The following is a 23,156-nucleotide window of genomic DNA, read 5'->3' as shown; positions in this document are numbered from 1 at the left end:
AGCAACCCTTGGCTGTTCCCAGACAGTCACCTCAGAACATCTTCCAGAGCCAGAATGGGAACAGGGTGAGGCCTTCAGGACACTGGGCGATGACACCCTGGGGCAGGCACCTGGATGGGAAGGGCCACTTCTCTCAGGGAAATCTGAAAGCTTGGCTCATCCAAATGCTCATCTTCTCCAGGACAAAACAGACCCAGAGAAGGTGAGAGCCCTGCCTCACATCACACAGCAGCTGAGAGCTTTTCCGCCCTCCCAGGCCAGCAGGGCCAGGCCCAGGCTTGGAGAAGGCGTGCCCAGCCTCGAGATGGGCTCTCGGCTTCCTGACCCAGCAGCTGTTTTCCATGTAGATTAAGTTTCTGGCAAAAGAGAGCCAAGGCATGTTCTTGTAGACCGCAATGTCGATCGGATTAGGAGCAGCAGGAGAGGAGAATTAAGGAAGAAAAGCATTTCTAATTCTCTCTGAAACGCAGCAGGGCTGCCAAGGACTTGTCATAATACAAGGGTCGCTTTACCCAGAAAGATACATCATCCCTGATGGCTCTTAATGGATGCTTATTGTTGGAAAGTTTGCAGATCTGTGGCCCCAAGTCCCCAGGGGCTCAGTGCGAGCCAAGCATGGGGCCTGGGAAAGCCAGGACAGGATTCTGGTCCTCGGGCACTGGTCTGCCTGGGACAGAAGCCTCCCTGGTGTGGCACTCCAGTCTACTGGAGCCTGGGCCATTCCCTGTCCCCACTCAGGCCCTCAACCTGAGAGCAGTGAATGGCGCTCAGGCTCTGGAAGCAGACAGGTCTGGGATGGATCCTGGCTCTGGCACTTCTGGGGTGCATGATGCTGGGCTGGTTTGTTAACTCTCTGAGCCTTAGTTTCTCCATCTCTAAAATGAGTGTTTCATGACTCTAGTCCCCACATTTTGGGAGGCCAAAGTGGGAGGATTGCTTGAAGTCAGGAGTTTGAAACCAGTCTGGACAACAAAGTGAAACCTCTGTTTCTACAAAAAAAAATTAAAAAAAAACAAAAAAGCCAGGAGCAGTGGAGCATGCCTCTAGTCCCAGCTACTCAGGAGGCTGAGGCAGGAGGATCACTTGAGCCCAGGAATTGGAGGCTGCCATGAGCCATGATCATGCCACCGTACTCCAGCCTGGGTGACAGAGTGAGACTTTGTGTCTAAAAATAAAATAAAATGGGAATTAAAAACAGTGTCCACACCTACGGTTGTGGTTTCTTTCTTTTTTTTTCTTTTTTTTTTTGAGACAGTCTTGCTCTGTCGCTCAGGCTGGCGTGCAGTCCAACTCCTGGGCTCAAGTGATCCTCCCACCTCACCCTCCTGAGTAGCTGGGGAGCTAGGGTTCTAGTGAGGCCTAAATGAGATACAGGATATGAAGCCCCAGGAACAGTGCCTGAGCTGCAGAGGCACCTGGGCTAAAGCACATCTCCTCCCTCCTCAGGGAACCTGGAGGTGGTGATTCACCAGAAAGCTCATGGCGCAGGCTTTGACCACATCCCTCTCTGCTCCACAGCTTCCAATGCTCCCCACTGCCTGCAGGCTGGAGACTGCTGTCTCCTCCCATCCTCTTTCCCACTGAGGCCCCTTGCTCCCAGCACCCCATCGCTGTCTCCCTACCCCAGGGCCTGAGGCAGCTGCTTCCTCCAGCCTGCAGGCCTCTGCTCTGTTTCATTCCTGGCCGTGTCCACAGTTCACAGAACAATGTTTGGAATACAGTAGGTGCTCTGTAAATCTGGTTGAACCAATAAATGTGATCTTCCCACTCTGTCCTCCTCTGTCATGCTTGTGTCCCCAAGTTGGCCCCAGGTGTTTCTTTCACCCCCACACCCTCCCTGGCACTTAAGGACCTTCACTCCCTGGCCCCAGAATTCCATAGGAGTGCAGGCGTGAGTTAACCCAGCCAAGTGGGCTCTGCCCCCAGCTGCAGTCCTGTCCCTCCTGCCATGGCCCAGTCCCTCAGGAACTCACATACGGCTTGTCCAAAACAGCATCCCCAACCCATTTTCTACATGGCCCTCAGGGTCACCTCTCCAGATGCCATGTCCCTGCTCTGCTTAACAGCCCTCAGTGGCGCCCACTGTGCCCTGCACATAACGCGGCCCACACCACCTCTCCTCACTGCGCTGCTCGGCCCCGAGGGAGGAGTGCCCACTGCTCCCGCACACAGTGGGCTTCAGGCTTCAGCCTTTGCTCAGTGCCAGTCACTCTGGGGACCGTTCTTCTGAATTCACCAGCCAAACACTTAGTCCTTCCTCAAGACCAGTGAACACATACACCAATTTCTGTTGTGAACTTTTAAATTTGTGCCAGGTACAGTTCTAAAGTCTCAGCATAAACCATCATTTACTCTTGACCACAGCTGTCTAAAGCAAGTCCTTTGTTGTCCCCTCTGATGGCTGAGGAACCTGAAGCCCAAAGGCACGTGTCTGGGTACACAGCCAGCGGAGGCGAGCCCGGCGGGCCCACTCCATGCTCGCACCCCTAAACACTGCACCCACGCCTGATGCCACTTCCTCCACGGACCTTCCTGCTCCCACCCAGAGGGGCTAAGGCCCCCTCATGTGTGCCTTGACTTTTCTCTGCACAACTCTCTCGCCATCTTAATGACATGAGGTGGAATCATCTCTTTGTGTCTGCCCTCGCCTGCCAGGCCACTGAAAGTGGGGCTGTGCTTTTACATTTCTGCATCTTCTGTGCCCAGCACAAGGCAGGACATCATGTGTTTACCACACAAGCTGTAGGGGGTGCACAGACGCATGGGGCGAGGAGCTGGTGGGCAGTCTGTGGGTGGCAAAGGGCCAGCTGTAGGTCAGCAGAGCCACTCAGGGCAGGTGGGAAGTGGACGGACAGATGGACGGACGAACGGATGGACGAACAGTGGCATACAGGGCAAATGGGTGGGCAGATGCACGTGTCGAGGGTGGGCACCTGGCCTGATGCGGTGCAGGCAGCTACGAGGCGGGAGGGGCCAGATGAGGAGGGCTGGCTTACCTTCTTACGCACCTGCTGCTCTTTGGCGGAATGGGCCTTGACATGCTTGCGGAGGGAGCTGGGGTCTGTGTAGCGCTTGGAGCAGCCAGGGATCTGACAGGCGTACGGCTTCTGTAACATGGGCGGCACGGGTGGGATGAGTGAGGCCCATCCCTACAGGCCACGGGCCTTTGTGTGACCTGCTGTGGGGAGGTGGCCAGGCGAGGGGCTGGCTGCAGGCCAGGAGTGCTCTGCCTCAGCCAGCCCGGCCCAGCTGTGGGGAAGGTGCCTGGCCTGGGAGCGAAGCAGGGGGTTTGTGTCTTCATTGCGCCACCATCCTGGGACCTCAGGTGGGTTGCCTCTCCTCTCTGAGTCCCACTCATCTTCTCTGAAAAATGGGGCCATCTGAGGTCTAAGGGTTCTTCCAGGTCGGACCCTGGCTCTGAGCCAAGTCCACCCTTTGGACCCCCCACAGCTGCAAGTAAGCTTTAAACAGACAGGGAGTGCAGTGAGATGGCTGCTCTGCAGATGGGGAGGAGGAGCGGGGAAGGGGGCACCCACACAGGGCCAGGCTAGGGGGCACTGGCCGCACTTTGCAGGTAGGTGCAGAGGCACCGGACTGCTCTAGGGGCCACAAGAAACCCAGGTCCTCCTGCCAACAGCTGTGAGAGGCTGGAAGCATGGCTGGATCTCAGAGAACATAGGGCTGGGGAGTCTGGTGAGACTAGGGAGGTGGGGGGCTGGGGAGGCTGGGGGGCTGGGGCACTGGGGAGGTGGGGAGGCTGGGGAGGTGGGGAGGCTGGGGGGCTGGGGAGCTGGGGAGTCTGGGAAGGCTGGGGGGCTGGCCAGGCTGGGGGCTGTGCCCTGTGCATGGGGAGTGGACAAGTCTCTTCCCCTCAGGCCCCCATGGCTCACCCAGAATACAAGAAGTGGACCCCAAATCCATCCCCACTGCCCGTCCTGAATTCATGCCCAGGCCCCGCCCTGCCCTCCAGGCCTCAGGCTCCCCACACACTCACAGCCAGAGGGGAAGGTCTTTCTCACAGACCCGCTGTTGCCTTTGAAACCCCTTGGTGGCTCCCTGGTGCTCTACAGGCCATCTCCCGGCACTATAGGCCCTACACCTCCCACCGTGGGCACCTCCTCAGCTCTCCCACAGCCACATCACCTCCTCTCCAAGCCCTCCTCACACCCTCCACCCCCTCCCCGGGCCACAGTGTCCCCCTAAGCGCTGTCCAACCTCTGTGCTGGGCTTGCTCAGTGTCCCTCTTCTCAGCCAGGCAGGGACCTCTCTGATTCATCCCAGGTCTGAGTGACCCGGGGCAGGGGACGCGTGGCTCTAATTGAATCCTGATCTTTCCCAAGGCTTCCACAGGACCCTGCTTGAGGACTCTGGCCGCTGCTGGGGCTTGAAGCTCACAAGGCTTCCCTTTGAGGACATGTCTAGTGCTTCTGTTCTCTCAGAAGCTTCTGCTCTGCTGGTACTGCAGGGGACAGGAGAAGGACTGGAGAAAATGACACCTCTCAGGGTGAGTACCAGGGACTGCCATGTCCTGCCAGACACACCCACGTGGAACTGCCCCCAGAACCTCAAGGCAGCTTTGCCCCTGCTGGACTGAGGAGAGGCTGGGCCAACCTCGGACCCAAGGAGAGGTACCCATGGCCCTGGGACCTCATGAGGGGGGGAAGCAGAAAGAGACGACCATACCTTGGTGCTGCCACGGAGAGTTGCCAGATTAAAGAAACAGAGGAGAGCAAAAAGAGAGAGACAGCAGTGAGAAGCTTGCTGGGGTTGGCCTGGGAGGGAGAGCAGAGGCCCTGCCGCGGACGGCCCCTGCTGCCCCCAGCCTGCCCCACCTCAGAGGTAGGCTCCCTCTCTCACACACCATACACACACACACGCACACACACACACCCCACCACCACCACACACCACATACACACCATGCCATACACACCCACGCACCACACACATGCATGCACACACACACGTGTGTCCACACGTGCCCGGGCACACATACGGCCCTGCCCTGTCCCTGAACCAGCCCCAGGACTGTCCCTTGGGGATGCTGATACAAATCCACTCGCTTTCGTCTAAAAGCAAACAAGCTGGCTCTGTGTCTGCAGGCGCATTCGCCTGGAAACGGGCGGCAAGGCCCATCTCTGTGTTTGTTTTTCCAGGGCCTGACGTGTGTAGAACATTCCTCAGGCCCCATTCCCCGTGAGCCCTCAGGAAACCCTGTGGCCGTCCCCAGCCAGCAGCCAAGCCCCGCCTGGAATCACCATGTGTACTGCAGCGCTGGGCGGCCTCCCTCTGTCCGTAATGAGGACGCTCCGTGTCTGCTCTGTGTCTGCCATGCGGAGCCCCTGCCCGTCTGCACTTAAAGGCCAGCTCTGCTGGGAGCGCTCCCCTGTGCAGGCCCGGTGCTGAGCACCCACCATCCACCATCTCCCTGAGCCCACACCCACCCCATGAGACTCATCCTGCTTTGCAGAAGAAGAAACTGAGGCCTATATTTTGCCCAAGATCCCACAGCTGGGAGAGGAAGGGAGCGTGTGCAGGCCTCTGTTAGAATGCCTCCTCTGCTTGGTAGCCTCGAATGGTCCAGTGAAGTGGGCAGGGGAAAGAGAATCACCCCAGTGGGGAAGCTGAGGCCCCGTGCAGGACAGAGGCTTATTTGAATCTGCTCAGGGGATCTGTGCAGTCAGGACTTGAGCCCCATACTGAGAGCCTGGGACACGGCAGGATGTGGTCAGCATCCAGTCAGTAAGAGGACAGACAGGAGAAGGCTGCCCAGTCTATGTGCAGGGCCTCACACCTGCTGCCTCAGCTGACCTCCCTCTCTCTCTGAAGCAGGGATTTTACCGCTCAGGAAGCCCAGGGAGGCCAGGGGCTTTCCTCAGACCTCCAGGACCAGGAGGCAGGGCCACGATTACAACCCTGGTCTGGTCCTCTCCAGTCTGTTCTGAGAAACTTTCCCACCCATGGAGAGAATCCCACATTCTACAATGCCAGAGGGGAGCTGGGGACATAGCTGGTCCCCTCTGGAAAGCAAGGCCCTGCCCTGCAAGGGGCCTGACCCAAGGGGCCTCTGGGGGCGGGTGCTGGGACAGCAAACTAGCAACACAGAGCTGCCTGTGGTGTTTATGTGGGGGGCTGGATCCTAGTGGGGTGCTGGGCTTGGCGTCTGCACTTCCCAGGCCTCCCTGGGACCTCTTGGGGAGACGAAGGCCTGAGATAAGCCTGTGGGCTCACTCTGGGCCTGGCCTGACCGAGGCCTTGGGGCTCTGTTCACACACCAAGTAGGGGCCAGAGGCCTGTTGCTTTGGGGCTGGGTCCAGGAAATGCACTAAGGAGGGAGGGAGGAAGGAGGAAGGACAGGGAAGGTGGCCCGAGAGGCATGGGACGGTGGGGAGACGGTGCAGGGAGGCCTGGCACTGTCAGCGCTGGCTTGTGGCCTCTGGGAGACATAACTGGGGGTGCTGGGGTACAGAGTGTGCCTCTCAGGGCCTGGGTCAGGGTGCCATGGGCCCCTTGGGCCGAAAAGGTGACAAAGGCAGGGAGATTTGCTAGCGCCGCTCCTCACTTCATGTTCGCAGCACAGCCTGTGACAATGAAGCTGAGAAGGGGAGGAGAGCTGGGTTCAGGTTGGGGACGGGGCCCTTCCTTGCCACCCTCACCCCTCTGCTCTGCTGCATCCCCCAAGATGGCTTCCACATCAGCTTTTCCAGCAGAGAGCACTGGACTTGGAGTGGCGCAGCCGGGTTTGCATCCCAGCTCTGCCACACACTGTGGACAGGGCAGATGGCTCAGTCTCTCCGAGTCTCAATTTATGAAATGGGGATAATAGGCCCCATCTTGGTTGATCATCAGGATGAAACTGGGAGCAGTGTGTGTGAGACTGTGGGGCCGGATGTGCAGAGTGTCCCCTGCAGGGCCTGGCCTGGCCTCAGGAATATTGCTTCCCTGCTGTTTTCTGTGCACTGAATCTTTTCTGGGTCTCGGTTTTCCCGGCTCTAAGGTATATGGCTGGCATCAGAGGCCCGCAAGTGCCCTTTCAGCTCCAACCTCTGCTGTCTCATGGCCTCCAACTCACCCTGCAGGGGTCAGCTGCCCTCCTGGGCCCGTTTCCTCTTCATCTGTGAACTGGATGGGTTGGGGGGCAGCCACCCAAATCCCCCAGCCCCTGACCCACAGAGTTCCCCAAACATCTGCAAGAAGCATAGAGAAGCCAGCCTGGGGCCTGGACATGGCTCTGCTGCAGACCCCAGTCTCCTGTGGCACATGGGGGCTGGGGTCCTCCTGGGGCATGTGCCCCTCACTCAGGGTCTAGTGTAAGGCCCTGGTCTGAGTCAGCTCTGCCACCATCCAGCTGTGCGATGGTGAGCAGGCACTGGCCTCAGGTGTCCCGCTTCCCTAATCTGTCAAATGGCTTAGTGACTGCCCCTGCCTAGAGCGCAGGGTCCGTATGAGATCCTGGGGGGTGCAGTTTTAGGAAGCACTCTATTAACGCCACGTGGAGGGCTGCCTGGGCGGACACTGGAATAAAGCTGTTAGCTATGTCTGGCGCAAACAGGGGAAGGGAGGTGGGAAGGGAGCCAGTATCTGGAGGCCTGGGTCACCCACAGGAGCCTGGAGCCTTAGGCACTGCCCACCTCTGCTCCTCGCCTGCAGGGCTCAAGGGACAAAGGACTGCCCTGGAGAGTCTCTGACCTATGTCTACGGAGGGGATGGGAAGAGCAGGGAGCAATCTGCTCTGGGCGTGGCTGACAGGTTCCAGGGAGGGGACATAGGAAGGTGAGTGTGCTCCCTCCATGAGGCTGTGCATGGCTCTGGTTCCCAGGCTGGTACCCATAGGACGAAGGAGTGCTTCTTAACTGGGGCAGGTTTGCCTCCCCTCACCCCTGGGGACATCTGGCATCAGAGAGTTTTGGTTGTTGCGACTGGGAGTGGGAACATCGCCTCCTCTCTAGTGAAGAAAGGCCAGGGATAACTGCTAAACATTCTAGAATGCAGAGGACGCCATCCGACCCACTGCCCTGCCAAGCATCATCCTGCCCCGAACATCAGAGGCGCTAAAGGGTAAGGCAGGGAGGCAGGGTCTCCGCACTGAATGAGTGGCAAGTGTGCAGTCGTCCTCCACCCCGCCCTGGGCCTCTGCCTGCTGGGCCTACCGTGTCTAGGTGGGTGCGCTGGTGCTTGGCGCGGTCGCTGGAGTTGCTGAAGGCCTTCTGGCAGCCCGGGTGCTGGCACAGGTACGGCTTCTCGCCTGTGTGGCTCCTCAGGTGTATCTTGAGGTTCTCCAGCCGTGAGAAGGCCTTGCTGCAGCCTTCAAACTGCAGGAGAGGCTGGTGAGGGGAACTCCCAGCCCGCTGGACACCCCACCCCTGCATGGAAACTAACCCCCTAGGTCTGCCTGGCCCTAGCACCCCTGCCCCTCCCATCCTGCCTGAGCCTCTGGGAGCTCCGGCTCAGCCGCCTGTGAAGTGCTCAGGACCCAGGCCTTATCTGGAAATGCCTGGTGAGTCCAGAAAAACAGCATCCCGACTTAGAAATGGGGCACGAGGGCTGGAGAAGAAAGTGGCCTTTCCAGTTCTGGACCTGAAAGGCTCCCCTCTCCAGGGCCATCTGGAAACGATGCACTGCCCTGACCACAGCACATCGTGGAATCAGGACTCTGAGGGCAGGCACGTGTCCCAGCACAGGGAGCTGAAATGTGGACGGACCCACAGCCTGGATCTGAATCGGGCTCTGTCCCAGAGAGGCTTTGGGCGGTACTCTTGACCCCTCTGTGCCTTGTTTCCTTGTTTTCAAGCTTGAGACTATGTGGCCACCACTCAAGGCTGACATGAGGGCCCCAGGGGGTAGGACACTGAATGTGGCAGGGTTTGTCTGTCTGGAGCACAGAGTCAGAACAGCTAACTGCTGTCAGAACAAGAGCCACATTTGTAAACTGAAGGGCCCTGCATAGATCCTGTGGCTCTGTGATCATATACAGGCCCTCCACACCTCTCTTTAGGCCCACCCCATGCCCTAGATCCACATGGGGAGTTGGCCAGACAATTTCCAGCCTTTATTCATTCAAGTCACTCAGCAAGGAATGTCCCCTCTTTCACAGCCACCTGCCAACCTCCCTCAGCCCTCACAGCCACCCACCAACCTCCCTCAGCCTTCAAAGTCAGCTCAAATGCCACCCAGCGGAGGCAGCAGCCTCTGGTCCTTCAGTGTGATGAGCTGCTCCTTCTGGCTTCTCCCCATCTGTCCCTGTCCCAGCCAGGCTGATGTTCTGGCCACATGCTTGCATGGGTGGGAGAGGGGACCAGCGCTGATGGGCGCCTGCTACATCCAGGTGTGGTGCTGGGTGTTGGACACACAACAGCTGTGAAGTATATGGTATTAATGTCCCCATCTCAGAGACGGAGGCTTCATGTGGTCAAGTGACCTGCCCAAGGTCATAGGGCTGTGACATGGCAATGACAGGGCTCAGGCCAAGTCTGATGCCAAAGGCCAGATGGCTCTGCTATGCCTGCTGCCTTCCTAGGGCAGGTGACCCTTGAGGAGGAACGGACCAGAGGAGGCTGACCCCTTCTCATGAGCCATTGATTTCCTCTGGGGCTGAACAGCCAACCATTAGCACCTAACCCAGATTAGGGCCCATGGGACCCCGCCCCTCGGAACCAGGGGCCAGCATGGGCTCCCAGCAGCAGGTGGCCCAGGATGAGCTGGGAGCAGCCATGTTACCCGAGGACTAGCGCTCCCAAAGCCTGCTCTTTACACCCCTTCTCTGGGGCTCATCTGTGGGGAGTAGGGGAGGAGCTGGTTGGGTGCCTGGGTGTGGGCTCATTTCAGACCCTGTGATCCACCTGGCTGATTTTCATGGCCTTGGCTCAAGGCTGTTCAGCACATCGAGTAATTTCTGGTGCGAGGCTGTTCACCGGGACAGACTGGCTCCAGTCTGCAGTGAGTGCCAAGATGCAGACAGAACTCAGACGGGTCCTGCCCTCTGGGGGTACAGAGCCCATGCGGGAGATGCATACATACACACCATCATAAAGCGACGCGGTTGAGCTGTCACGGAGGGAAACACAGGGCCTGTGGCCACACAGAGGAGGTGCCTAAGCCAGCCAGGGGGCCGCAAGATGCTTCCACGGGCTTGATGACTGTAGCGAGCTTAGATAGACATGTAGCAGTGTGGAGACACAGGCAGGCAGTTACCCCAACACCGATGCATTTGCCTCATTCAGTCTCTGGCCCTGCCTGGGCCCTGAACTGTGACCAACAGATCCAAAGAAGATAGTGGGGTGACTCACACTGAAGGTCAAGGAAGGGCAGGCTGGGAGGCACCAAAGCATGAAAAGGGTACAGATTCCCTGTGAAGGCCCCTGAGTGGTTGATGTGGAGTTCATCATCTTGCGGGTGGGCTGGGCTCTACTGGCAAGGAGTCTGCAGGAAGTTCAGAGGCCAAATAGCGGGGACTCAAATGCCAGGCCAGTGAGCCTGGACTCCACCTTGGGGACAGTGGAGACCCTTCTCCTAAAGAAGGGAAAGGACAGGGTCAGATATGTGCTCTAGGAAGACCCCTCTGGCTGCTGGTGACAAGTGGGGACTGGGGAAGGAGAAAGGAAGATGGCAATTGTAGCAGTTCTAGATGAGGGTCACCAAGGCCCCATCCAGGGCAGAGGTGGCAGATGGAGCACAGGCCAGGGGACAGCTGCTCAGACAGACATGAAAGACACAAGAAACACAAGAGACAATGATGGTCCTGGGATAGCTCCCTCCACGCCTGTTCCCTGGAAGCCCAGCCATAACTCAGGGCCATGCTCTGCTGGGGTGAGTCCAAGGCGAGCCGTCCACAGCTGGGTTTTAGAGGCTGTTCTGCTTCTTACTTCCAGATGTTGTGCCTTTTCCATGCATCCAAACCAGAAGGAAATCCTGTTTGGGCAGTAAATAGGCCGCAAGCCACCTCCCTTGCTCGCCTGCAACGGCCTTGTGCCAAGCTCATCCCAACGTAAGATGGGGGAGCCCAGGCTAGAGACCAGGGCTTCCTCTCGGCATCCAGCTCGTGCCTTTGTTCCTCTCTGGCCCATGCAGGGTGGGGAGGTATCTGCAGCAGAGGGCAATAACTCCTCCGGGCTGCATCATTTTCCCGACTGCGGGAGAGTGCTGGATCGGTACATCATCTTCTCCCCGAGGTCTGTGTATTCCTGCCTCGGCTAACCCTCCACTCAGCACAGTTGCTCCTACCCCCAGCCTCTGTTCGGACTGTCCCCCTCCTGGGACTCCTTCCCTTCCAACTCTCTGACAATCTAATTCATATGTTTTTCAAACACAGGATCTGCCGCTTGGTGTTCATGGTCTTCCAACATGGACCCAACTGCCTCTCCCATGCAGACGCTCCACACGTGATCTGCAGGAGTGAGACTGTGTCTGAACAGTCCTGAATTCTGTCAGGAATTTCCACGCCCTCAGGCCTTTGCTTCAGCCATTCCCTAGGCCTGGAATGCCTTTCCTTTATTTGTTCATTTAGCAAACATCTACTCCTGTTGCTTAAGTGCTCCCTCTGAGAAGTCGTCCTCAACCTTCCCCACTCCCTCCTCTTTGACACCCGTGAGCTTGTGGGGTAGGTTTTCCCTGCACAGCCATGGCCTTCTCCCCATGCCCCCAGGCTGAGAGTTTGAGAGTTCCCTGAGGGCAGCGCTGGCATCTCAATCATGGGGCAAAGGGTGGGATAGAAGCATGATATGGAGGTTGCTGGGCATGTGGTCCACGCACCCCTGTGAGTACACCCCCTCACCCCAGTGTGCAGCAAGGTACTCCGATATGTGCATGTGCGCTGATGCCCGTGCTGTGCCCATGTGTGTTGGCCCAGCCTTGTCCTACTCCCTGCCCCCTGGAACTCTCCAGAGCTGAGCTGCAGGCTGGGGTATAATAAGCAGCTGGCCCGGATGCCCCGATGGGAGTGGCCCGTCCCTCCAGGTGGAAACAGAGAGAGCAGCAGATGAAGGGGCACTACCCCATCAGGACTGGTCTGGGATGAGGATGCTGCAGGCACCCCTGGCAAAGCCAGAGTCATGCCCCATCAGGACCAGCATCCCAGACACGCCAGGGGCCTTGAGGGCCTATGGGCTCTGCCTGCAGCTGCCTGCCAAGGTCCCTGTGGTCCTTCCTAGTCAACAACTGCACAGATGGGGAAAACACAGGTACAGAGAGAGGGATGGGAGCGATCATCAGTTCAGTCCCTATTGTGTGCTTGGTTCTGCTGGGCCTGGGGCTGTCACAAATGTGGCATCTTATCTTCTCCACCACCCAGTAAGCAAATATTACTATTCTCACTGACAGATGGGGAGCTGACGCTCAGGGTGCAGCCAGCACAGGGGTTACACACACAGACCCTGGTGTAGACCCAGCCCAGGGGGCACTCTTTGGGTCCCAGAAGCAGCCTCCAATGAGTGTGAGGTACCCTTTGGGGTGGGCTTGGCTTGAAGGGGCCCCATCCACTGGCTGTGTAGGGCTGAGGGGGCTGCAGGGAAGGAACCCCCCATCACTGGGTTGTGGGGGCATAGATGCTGCAGAATGGATGCATGGGGCTTGTTAGAGCAGAAATGCAGCCATCCAGCACGTCGCTGGCTTCGGACCTTGGTTTCTCAGGGGGAGGGAGAACTTACCTTAAAGTAATGGCACCATGACTGAGGGCATCGTAATGATTCCATGGGGCCTGCACCACAGGGAGTGCCACTGGGGCAGGGCCTTCCTGACATCCCAGTCGCCTCAGTCTCTACAGTACATTTGTCTTGGACAGACACCTGCTTCCTGTTGCCAGTGTCCAAGGGTACACCGGACCCCCACTGCAAGGGCTGAGTGCCTCTATGTGGGGGGTCAGGGAGGGGTATTGTTCCCCCTGTGCCAGGGGCACTGAACCTGAGCTATGCCACAGGCAGAACTGCCATCTCTCCTAAGAAAAAAAGTGCCTGCAACACGAGGTAAGCCCTGTGGCCTGAAAGCCACCTGTGCACCCCATCCCTCCACTCCTACCTTACCACCCACCCACCCCAACCCTGCTACTGTGCACCCCCCATCCTTCCACTCATGCACTTCTGGGAGTCACTCACTCATCCTCTCCTCTTTGAGCACACAGCTTCTTATCCTCCTGCCTCACTCAGCTGCCCCTCTGTGTGCCTGGCAGTGTGCTGGGAGCTGAGACCCAAGGGCATCAAAGACCCACAGCTCCAGACACACTGGAATGTGTTCAGAGCCCTAGGAAGGGGCTGACCCGGGGGCTTCTGGCTGGCAGAGGCTGGGGAGCTACAAAGGCCTTCACAGAAGAGCTCAGCCCTGACACCCAGGTAGGGGCTAGAAACACAGAGCCAGGAAAAGCATTCCAGGGAGAGGGCAAAGCATGAACAACAAAAGCAGGGAGGCTGGAAGAGGTGGGCTATGTTCTGGAAACAGTAGAAGGAAGGGGAGCAGGGAGAGGAGAGGTGAAAGAAGAAATGGGAGTTTTGGGGGCTCCCTTCCTTCAAACACATGGGGTAGTGGTTCCTTCTGGAGCAGGCAAGTTTGGGGATTTTTGATCCCAAAGACTTCACAGAAGCCACCCCATGCAATGACTGATGCGGCACAGGCTCTTCACTTGAGGGACTCTGGTGCGACTTCTACTGGCTGGACCACCCCGGGTCACGCAGGACTGATGTCCTGGGTCTGAGCTGTCACTGTTTCTTCCATCTACCTTCACTAAGCACCCACCGTGAGTCCAGGAACTGGGCTGGACCAGTGCTGGAGGGTGCAACATGGGCGCCTAGGCCTCAAGCACATATGGCCCTGAGTTGCCGGCACAGGGCCAGCCCACCTTGGGGCCTCTCCATCCCTCATGGTGGGTGGCTGGGGGTGTGTGGGGCCCCTGACCTCCCACCTTCTACCTGGATGCTTGAGCTAGGAACATGTTCTCTCCCCTCCCAACCCATTTCCATGAGCTATCTGGACAGAAGACTTAAGCCCATAGCTCTGTGTCCCTCCCTGCTCAAACCCTGCATGGCTCCCCAGTGCCTTGACATGTACAGATCCTCACCCTGGCATTCTGGCCAGCATGATCTGGTGGCTTGGTGCTGGCTTGGTGGCATCTGTACCCTCCAACCCCCATACCCACACCACTGCATTCCAGCTTCAGATCAGTCTGGGTGCAAAGCTGGCCTCCACGTTTCCCGACACAATGAATCAGGGTGAGCTCATTTCACATCAGAGACCAGATACCTCAGACATAAGAAGGTCCACACTGTGGGGGGGCTCTGTGAACCACTGTGTGCAGAGGCATCAGCGCTCTGACACCGTCTGTCCACGCGGAGAATGTTATGTGCACCTTTTGTTGAGGGCGGATTTGAAACACACTGGCTCAAATAACCAAATACACAACAGACTGATCTGGCCAGAATGAAAGGCTCCCACGCCATGGGAACGGAGAAGGTGATACTGAGGGCAGGGAGTACTCAGGATGGGGAAAAGGAAAAGCAGGCATGTCTAACAATCTTGAAAAATGTGAGGATAGGTGGTTAGGTTTTTCTTATTTACCCCAAAATACACAAACAGTAAAATATATTTGAAGATGAATTCAGAATGATAAGAGTGACTGGGTAACACCCTGTCTGACACCTACCGTGGGCCAGGTGCTGTTTGTGTTCCATTTAGTTCAGACAACGTGCCCTGCCGGGGAAGCTACTTCCCAACCCACTCTGCAGAAGAAGAAACTCAGGCTCAGACGGTTGATGTCACTGGCTCCAGGTCACACAGCCAGTCAGTGACAGAGCAGGAATCTGACCTCGGGTCTGGCTGACGGGTCTGTATGTGTCCCTAACCATCTGGTCACTGCCTCAGGGACTCCTACCTAAAGCACCAAGAAAACAAGCTCTCTCTCAGGAGCTGTTACTGTCATTTCAAACCAGGCGCCACAGGTTCCATTCCCAGGGCAAAGCCAGGCCCGGGCCCAGCCCCAGAGCTGACGCTGGGAAGAGAGGACGCCCACAGTGGATGCCTCCATGCAGAAAGGAAAACCACGTGGCACAGTGGAGAAGAAAGTACCAGCTGATCCACAGAACAGCCTTGAAAGGCTCAATTCCCACATGTGAGGCGTGTTACAACAGAAGATTAAAAAAACGGGGAAAATACCCCGGGAACCATGAAGCCCCAGACCATCTGGAGTTTTATAGTGACAGGCAGGGGAAAATCAGAACCTAACTGAAAAATGTCCACTGCAATCCATTACCGCTGCGTGCAGCTTACAGAGCAGAGGGCAGGAGATGAAAGACAGAGGGGAGCCATCCCAGGAGCCAGGGAGGGGGTGGCATTCTCGCCTCTGGGCCAAGCCCAGGGACCCCTCAAGCTCTGGCTGGGGGATGGGGAGGGCTGAAGGCCAGGATCCGCTGGGCACTGGCTCAGACGTTCGAATCGCAGGGTGGGTCCACCTTCCTCAGCAAGCCGCACTCAGAGCCTTTTATGCATCTGTGGATGGGCTAAGAGCACGCAGGGGAGCCCCAGCACAGTGCCTGGCATGCCGCTGGCACTGGGTGATGGCTATTCTCTTCCTCGGGCCCTGGGGAAGAACCAAGGGCCCTGTTTCACATGTGAGTTGGTGACACCGTGCTGCAAACCAAAGTGCCGCAAACCAAGTCACGCAGACAGAGGTTTGTGCTGGGGTCCACCACCGGGAGCCTTAACCTGGGCTAGTCACATCTCATTTCTGTCCTCCTTTTTCTCTTCTCTAAAATGGGGCCACCACAAACGGCTGGTAAATGAAGGAATATGCCCAGCGTAGGAACTGGCACGTAGCTAGTGTCTAATGAATGTCAAGTTTCCTGCCTGCGGCTGGCATGGCCCAAAAAGGAGGCAGGGTTCAGTTTCTCATGCTCTAACTAAGAATCTGGACACAGAGAGTGAAGAGGAGGTTTGGGGGAACAGGGCATGGCACGGGGGCAGGGGAGGAAATGCCTTCAGTTTTAGCATTTGCCAGTGACTTGCTTCTAAATAAACACATTTCTGATTTAAGGGTAAAATATATTGGGTTACAAAAGTCTGGCAGGCCATTCAGGGATCAACTTCTCATTTTTGCACAAACTTTTAAGTTACTTTACAACAATGATGTGGATGTGGGAAATGCGGTGCCAGCTCCTTCTCCAAGATGTCAACTAATCCTGTGTTTGGCCAGCTCTAAAGGCCAGCGATCTGGGCACTGAGGGCCACTCCTCGCTCCCGCACTCTGGGAGGGTCCGCTGGCTGGCCTGAGGTTACTGTCCTGTGCTCCCCTGTGGGGCTCCCCCAGGGTCTCCTCAGAGTTTGGGGCTTCGCCAGTCCTCTATGGGGAGGTTGAGTCAAGAAGGGAAAGGACAGACGGGAGGAGGTTCCTGGGGGTGAGGCTGGAGAGCACTGGCCCAGGCTCTTTGATCTGGACCATGAGGCCCTCAAGGGTCTGGTCTTTGGGGATGTGGTGCCACCTACACACATGAAGGAAAGTGGGGGCATGTGCAGGGAACTGACCAGAACAGCAGCTATCACGTTGACCACGTGCCCAGGACTGGGCCAAGCTCTCCCTAAACACCATCTCACTAATCCTGCAACCCCTATTGTTACAGAGCTAGAAACCGAGTTTAGGTGAAGTGCCAGAGTCCTAGTGCTCACTCATGGGATGGAGCCTGGGTTCACCTCCAGTGCCGAGGTCTGTGCCCTGGGCACACTCTGGTCGCAGGTAGCCATGACCAAGCACTACCATGAGAGGCGAGACCATCTGCTCACTGGGCCTTCATAAGCACCCAGAGGAGCTGGAGGCCAGGGAGGGCTGGGGGCACACAGTAAGGCAAGGGAGAATGGGACAGAGGGAACATACGCCTCTTTCTGGGAGCCCGTCCGGGTGGGCCTGTCCTTGGGAGGAGGATCTCAAGGCTGAGGGTGTGGGGGCGGCAGACACCCTGACCCTTCCTCACAGGAACACACTGACAGCCCTGGGCTGGGCTCTTCTCCAGCAAAAGACCCTGTCTGGGCAAGAAGTGGGTTCCTGTTCACAGCAGTGCAGTTGAGGGAGCTCCTGGAAAGGTGGCCGGCCAGCGAGGATCAAGAGGGCCACCCTTCCAGGGCATGTAGAACCCCCAAAAGTAGGAGATGCAGGGGAAGCTGAGTCAGCTTTTCTTGGGGCCCAAGTGGACAGGTGGGATCCAGGGGCTCTCCCAGTGCTGAGCTGTGGTTAGACATTGTCTGGAATGAGGAAAGAGGCTCTGCCAGGGGCCAGGGCTCTGCAGAGAGCACACAGCATAGAATGACTGACACACGTACACCAAGCCACCAGCCACAGGCCCAGAAATGCGGATACTCACCCACTCTGATGTGAACACCTCTCCTTCCAACCAAGCCACACGTCAGAGACAGAGCCCCAGGACACCAACACACACACACTGATTCACACACACACGCACACCGAGACCCAGAAACTCCCTCACACACATACTACAGCCAAACACACACACCCCAATTCACCCACACATACCATACTCCCACATATATACCACATAACACACCCACACATATCACACCACACACACACACTCCACAGCACATGAATTCACACCACACACACCATACCACACATCCCAGCACACCCCCAACACACATACACACCATACCTCCCCCACACACGTACCACACCAACATACACCACGCCACAAACACACATATCACACCGCATACACCCCCCACCCCCCTACACTACACACCATACACATAAATCATGTTTACACCCCGTGACACATGGCAAAAACACACGGGCCAGGACACACACGTTCACACATATACCCAAGCCCCAGACCCGCCACATTCACAAACGTACTAACTCCCACCCACCAGCCACACCGACACGCTGCCCCACGCATAGCACAGCACACGCAGAAACTGGCCACCTGGAATATGAATGTGGGTGCGGGGTCCACTGAGGGGCTGGGTCCACTGCGCCTCCTGACCTCTGCATGGTGGCTGGCCTGGCCTGGCCTTGGGGACAGCATGCATAGCCTGAGAGATCCCTGCTGGCCTCTCTACCCAATGTCTACTTCCCCTCCCCACGCTGCAGCCACAGGCCACACCTTCCCGCCTCCAGGCCTTTACCCATGCTGTCTCCTCTGCTCAAGGTGCCCCTGTTCACTGGCCAGTCCTCCCTGTCGCTCTAGACTTGGCTCAAGCCTGAGGCCTTCCCAATTCTCTCACTGTCATCCCGGTGCTGCGGCCAGGACTGCTGGTCCCTCACCACTCTCCTACCGTTCAAGCATCGCACACTCTTCTCAGAGCTCGGCCCTGGGAGGGAGAGAGGCAGACACAAGGCCCCAGAGGTGAGTCTCACCCAGCCCACACCGCCCACACAGCCAAGCTGTGGACGGGAGCATGTTCCCATTTGTTGGGGGGATTCTTTATAGGTGGGCGCAGCGTCTCACCATAAGCCCTGGTGGTTAGGCTGTGAGCGCTGCTTCAGGAGGAAGAAGAGGCCACAGTGAATAAAAGGGTCTCTCCAGGCCTCCAGCCTCAACCCTCCCTGCAGACAAACTCACCCCATGGCCTCAGCAGGAGTCTCCCTCCCCCAGAGATGGCCTGGGGCTCAGGTGCTTCCTCCTCTTCCTGTGAGCCTCAGTGTTCTACTTGCAAATGAGGTGTCCTCCTGTGGTGAACACCAGGGTGTGGCCTTGGTACTGGGCACAGGACAGGTGCTCAGTAACGTTAGTCCCCTTTTGGGATCCTCTCCCAAGGTGCAAGAAGAAACAGCAGGGGAGGGGTGGTGAGCAACACCTGGGTCTGAGACCGGAGTCCAGCCCTGGCTCTGCGTGACCTCGGCCCAGCCACCTCCCTTTCCTGAGTTTCACCCCGAGCTGCCTGCCCACCAGGGACCGCCTGCACAGGATGGGGCAGTGGGGCGATGGTACAGGTGACAGGCGCATCTATGCCCAGCACTGCACAACATACACCTGGGGCTGCCTGGGGAGGGCGGAGGCCAGAGATTCTCCACCCACTGCCTGAAAGAAAACCCAGTGTCAGGTCATCCAGAATTGTCACACATGTGCCACAGGCAAAGCTCCCCATCTTGAGTGGGTGGAAAGAACCTGCCCGTGTGCACCTGAGGCTCAGACTCCACCAGAAATGTCCCATGAGGCCCCAGAACCCACCTTGTGAGGGGACAGTGTTCAGCACCAGGCTGGTGAAGAGCGTGGGGGTGGGAGCTGGGCTGAGAAGATCCATTGGTGTGTAGCTCCTGGAGCCACAGGGACCTGAGAGAGTTGGGGGTGGGAGGCCACCGAGAGGACTCTGCTTAGTAGCAGGATAAGCTCTACCAGGAGAGATGGTGAGCCTCCTGTCTCAGACGCTCAGGGACAGAGCCGGATGAAGTATACTAATCAGGGCTGCTGGGGCGGTGCAACATGGTTCCTAAGGTTGCCTTCAGGAGATCTCCTTCAGGGAACAGCCCATGGTTCTAAATTGGGCTGGGCCTGCCACCTGGGGCCAGTGGTATCAACAGGCCAGGCTAACCTGCCTTGTCCTTCCCACACCCACCCAGCCACCCACGTGGTCGACCAAGAGGCCCCAAGGTGGGCTGGCCCTGTGCTGGCGTCTCAGGGCCATATGTGCATGAGGCCTAGTGGCCCACACCATACCCTCCTGTGCTGGTCCAGCCCAGTGCCTGGACTCACAGTGGGCGCTTAGTAAAAGTAGATGGAAAAAAAACGGTGATTGCCTAGACCCAGGACATCAGCCCTGCACACGCAACTCAAGTTAGAGAAGGGAGGTGAATTACAGCAGGAAACCAGTCACACACGCACAAACCAAAGGAAACCAGCCAGGGAGGGAAGGAGAAGCTGGGAACAGAGGCAAAACCATCTGGTGGCCACGTGCCTCCATCTGCAAAGCCCTTCGCTTCCCTGTTCCCACCAACATCACAACAGCCCTGTGAGAGGCAGGATGGAGCTGCTGCTTTTGAGATGGGTAAACTGAGGCACCAGGCGGTGAAGGAAACTCTGGGGGTCTGAGGCTTGGTCTGTTCATCCTGCAGCTGGGGGAGTTTGGTGAGGAAGGTGCCTGGTGCACAGGTCTGCAATCCACAGCTCCGCCTGTGGCCAGTGATGACGGCACCTGGGTGATCACTCACCAAAGCTGAGGAAGTGGGAGGGCCACAGCCTTGGCACAGAGGCCTCTGTTCAAGGGCTCACTCGGGTTCTCAGCAGTTGCAAGCTGCTGCCTCCTCCCCAAATGCCCCACTGTCCACAGCGACATCTGGTTATAAGCAGGTGCCCAACAGACTCAGCCAGAGGAGCCCTCTGGGCCAGGAACCCTGAGGATATCCCCTTCCCTGATGGGCCTCAGTTTTCATCTGTCAAAGGGGTCCATGTGGAATAGCACTGCACCTCTACTCAAGCGCTGGGGGAAGGAGATGACTTAGCAGAAAGCAGAGCAGACGGGAGCAAATTCCTGGCTTTTGGGTTTCAAAATCCCAGGCCGCAGGGCCGAACGGAAAGAACTCTGGACATGGATGAGTCACAGGCAGTTAATATTTCAAATGATGTTTCCACCATAAACCCATCGCAGAGTGCCCAGCACAGGGGCTGGCACAGAGTGGGTGTTCATGAACATCTGCTAATGAATGAAAGAACCAAGCAACGAACAAATGAACCTTGAGGGAAGTGTCGGGCGGGTGGGGAGGTGACTGTCTGCTCAGCAGTCACCTCCCAAATTAGTGGGGGCCGGGAGAGACCTCGTGATGAGGAAAGAGCAAAGCTTCCTGTACTTTCACCCCCAAACAATGCTCCAGCTGGGACAGGGACACTGGAGGGAAGCCAGACGCATGTACATGGCATGGATCCCTAAAAGCTGCGAGGTCCTGAGCTCTGCCCCTTCACCCCTGGGGCTATGCCCTGGGGGTGCTGGCAGCACCACTAGCTAGGTTTGTGGGACTTGAAGCAGGGCTGCGCCCAGCAAGGCCCAGGCCACCTGGGGCATCCAGGCAGGACTCTGGCTGTCTCAGGGAGGTCCCGTCCCAACACTATGGAGAAGACACTGAGTCTGGGCTGGCCCTGAGGCAGCCTTTAGATGGACAGGGACAAGCTGATTCTGGCCAAAGATAGGGCAGGATGGTTCAGCAGGTGTCAATGTGATAAATGACTCTACGGGCCCCTTGGCTCACTGTAAGCCCCCAAACCCCAGAATTTGCATGCAACTATGAGAGAAGATGGGCAGTGATCTGTGAACTGCCAGAGATTTGCTACCCAGCATGTGGGGGCTCAGGATAGGAAGGGAGTGAAAGGAACATTTAAAGTTTTTTTTTTTTTTCTCTTTCTCACTCCAGTTTGTGGACTTCAGGTTTGGACGTGACATAAGTAAAATAGAGAGCACTAGCGGTCCTCCCTTACGGGGATGTGGTCCTCCCTCATGGGGACATGGTCCTCCCTCATGGGGAGGTGGACACGGGGAGAGGGAGGAAAACTGCCACTGATGGGCGCCCTCAAGTCAGGCCATGTTGCCCTTTCGGTGGACTGCCTTGTTTAACCTCTGGAGTGCTCTAGACAGAAGGTGCCACCGTAATTACCTTTCCTAGATGAGGAGACAGATGCTCCCAGAGGGCCTGAGCCCAGGGCCCCTGAGGAGTGAGAGCAGCAGTGGGAATGGAGCCAGGGCTGGGGAATGAGCCCAGGGCTGTCTGATACCAAACCCCTAGCCCCTGTGCTTATGCTGCATTAAGTCGAAAGCAAGGTGGTCTATTGATTTAGGAAACACTGGCCCATGGGGAAGAAATGACTAGAAACAAAGGGCTAAATGTTTTCATGTCACCAGAAAATAATGCTAGCAATGACAGCCACGGCAATAAGCACGCTGGTCTCTCTTAAAATCCCAAATCACTAGCTGTTCGGCTCAAAACAGGTTGGAAAGTTCTGGAAGGGTGTCGGGGAGGTCACCCACCCCTCACCTGCATCTGGGACGTCCCAGGGGGTCTGAGAGGGAAGTGGCTATCTGCTGGCTAGGCAGGTCGTCTGGCTCTCACATGAGCCTTCCCTCTATTGAGCAAGGGGCACGGGAGAAACACCCCGTGGTCACCACTTGCAAGAGAGGACCGTGCCAACCGAAAAACGTTACATCCACACGGGAGAGCAGGAAGGGGCCCCTGAGGAGAAGCGCGCTGTGAGGCGCTCCATGGAGAACCAAGGGGCGGCGGGAGGAACCATTCTGGGGCGCGCGGCCCAGCCCAGATACCTGGCTCAGCAGAGCTGTGCCACCCGACTCCGAGGGACGCCTGGAACTCATTAGCATTATGTCAGGAATAATATAAAATTAAAACATTTAGCTTTGGCTTCTAAAATTAAGGAGGACAAAAAGAAAAGGATGCCATTGTGCTGAGCCGCTCAGCTATGACTTGGGCACCAATAATTTACTTTACAGAAAATATATCACTGCATTGCACTTGGGCCCAGTCAGGACCCCGGGGTTGCCAACACGGCTGAGGAATGAGAGAGGAGCCTGCAGCTCAGCTGCAGAGAAGGGGAAGGTTGGGAGCCAGGGTGTGGTCCAGCCCCCGGGATACAGTGAGGCCTTTGGGCTGCTCACTTGCCAGGGCAGCACCAGGTACATGTGCATCCTGACACTCTCTTTCCTGGCCCCCAACCTCTACGCTGGCCGTTGCTCCCAGATCCATCATCTCCCCTGCAGCAGGGAGACACCTAAATTGCAAGCCTCCCCTTGCCACTCCCAAACCCTATGGGTGGCTCCACTGCCTTCAGGATACCACCCTCAGCCCTTCCAGCATCTTGCTGACTGACCTCTGGAGACCCTCCAGCTGTAGCTGGCTCCCCGAGCTCCCTGGTCCCTCTCCAGGCTCCTGTTACACTGACCACTTGGGCCATCAGAACTTCATATCTGTGTGTTTTTATACATGCTGTTCTCTCAGTCTGGAATTCCCTCAAGTCAGGCTCAGTTCCAACACTGGCTTCTTTGTGAGGTTCTGGGTTTTGGGGCAGGTCCTGGGCCCAAAGCCTCTCTGGGTTCACCTCAGCCCAGGGGTAAATGCAAGTGGCTGGGCTGGGCTACGTGGGAACCCAAGCCCCACACAATGTCAGTACTGGCCGAACCTCCAAGGACCTCATGTTGTGGGTGGGGACACCAAGGCAGCCCAGAGAGGGCAAGGC

The 23,156-nt window shown here is 57.3% G+C and overlaps 1 protein-coding gene across 1 annotated transcript in view; it reads right to left on the bottom strand.

Annotated features, from left to right (window-relative positions):
* The window catches only part of GLIS1 (GLIS family zinc finger 1), a 242,179-nt gene that overhangs the window by 15,524 nt on the left and 203,499 nt on the right, over nt 1–23,156 (bottom strand). Inside the window, exons 5-6 of the mRNA XM_033226310.1 lie at nt 8,151–8,312; nt 2,997–3,107 (exon numbers count right to left, since the gene is read on the bottom strand). Coding sequence (XP_033082201.1) covers nt 2,997–3,107; nt 8,151–8,312 — 273 coding nt within the window. The remainder of the gene's footprint in view (nt 1–2,996; nt 3,108–8,150; nt 8,313–23,156) is intronic.

Source organism: Trachypithecus francoisi, unplaced genomic scaffold (assembly GCF_009764315.1).
Source record: "Trachypithecus francoisi isolate TF-2019V2 unplaced genomic scaffold, Tfra_2.0 Lachesis_group12, whole genome shotgun sequence".
NCBI classification, from domain to species: domain Eukaryota; kingdom Metazoa; phylum Chordata; class Mammalia; order Primates; family Cercopithecidae; genus Trachypithecus; species Trachypithecus francoisi.
The sequence above is the reverse complement of the archived record's forward strand: the minus strand, read 5'-3'. Positions and strand labels throughout refer to the sequence as shown.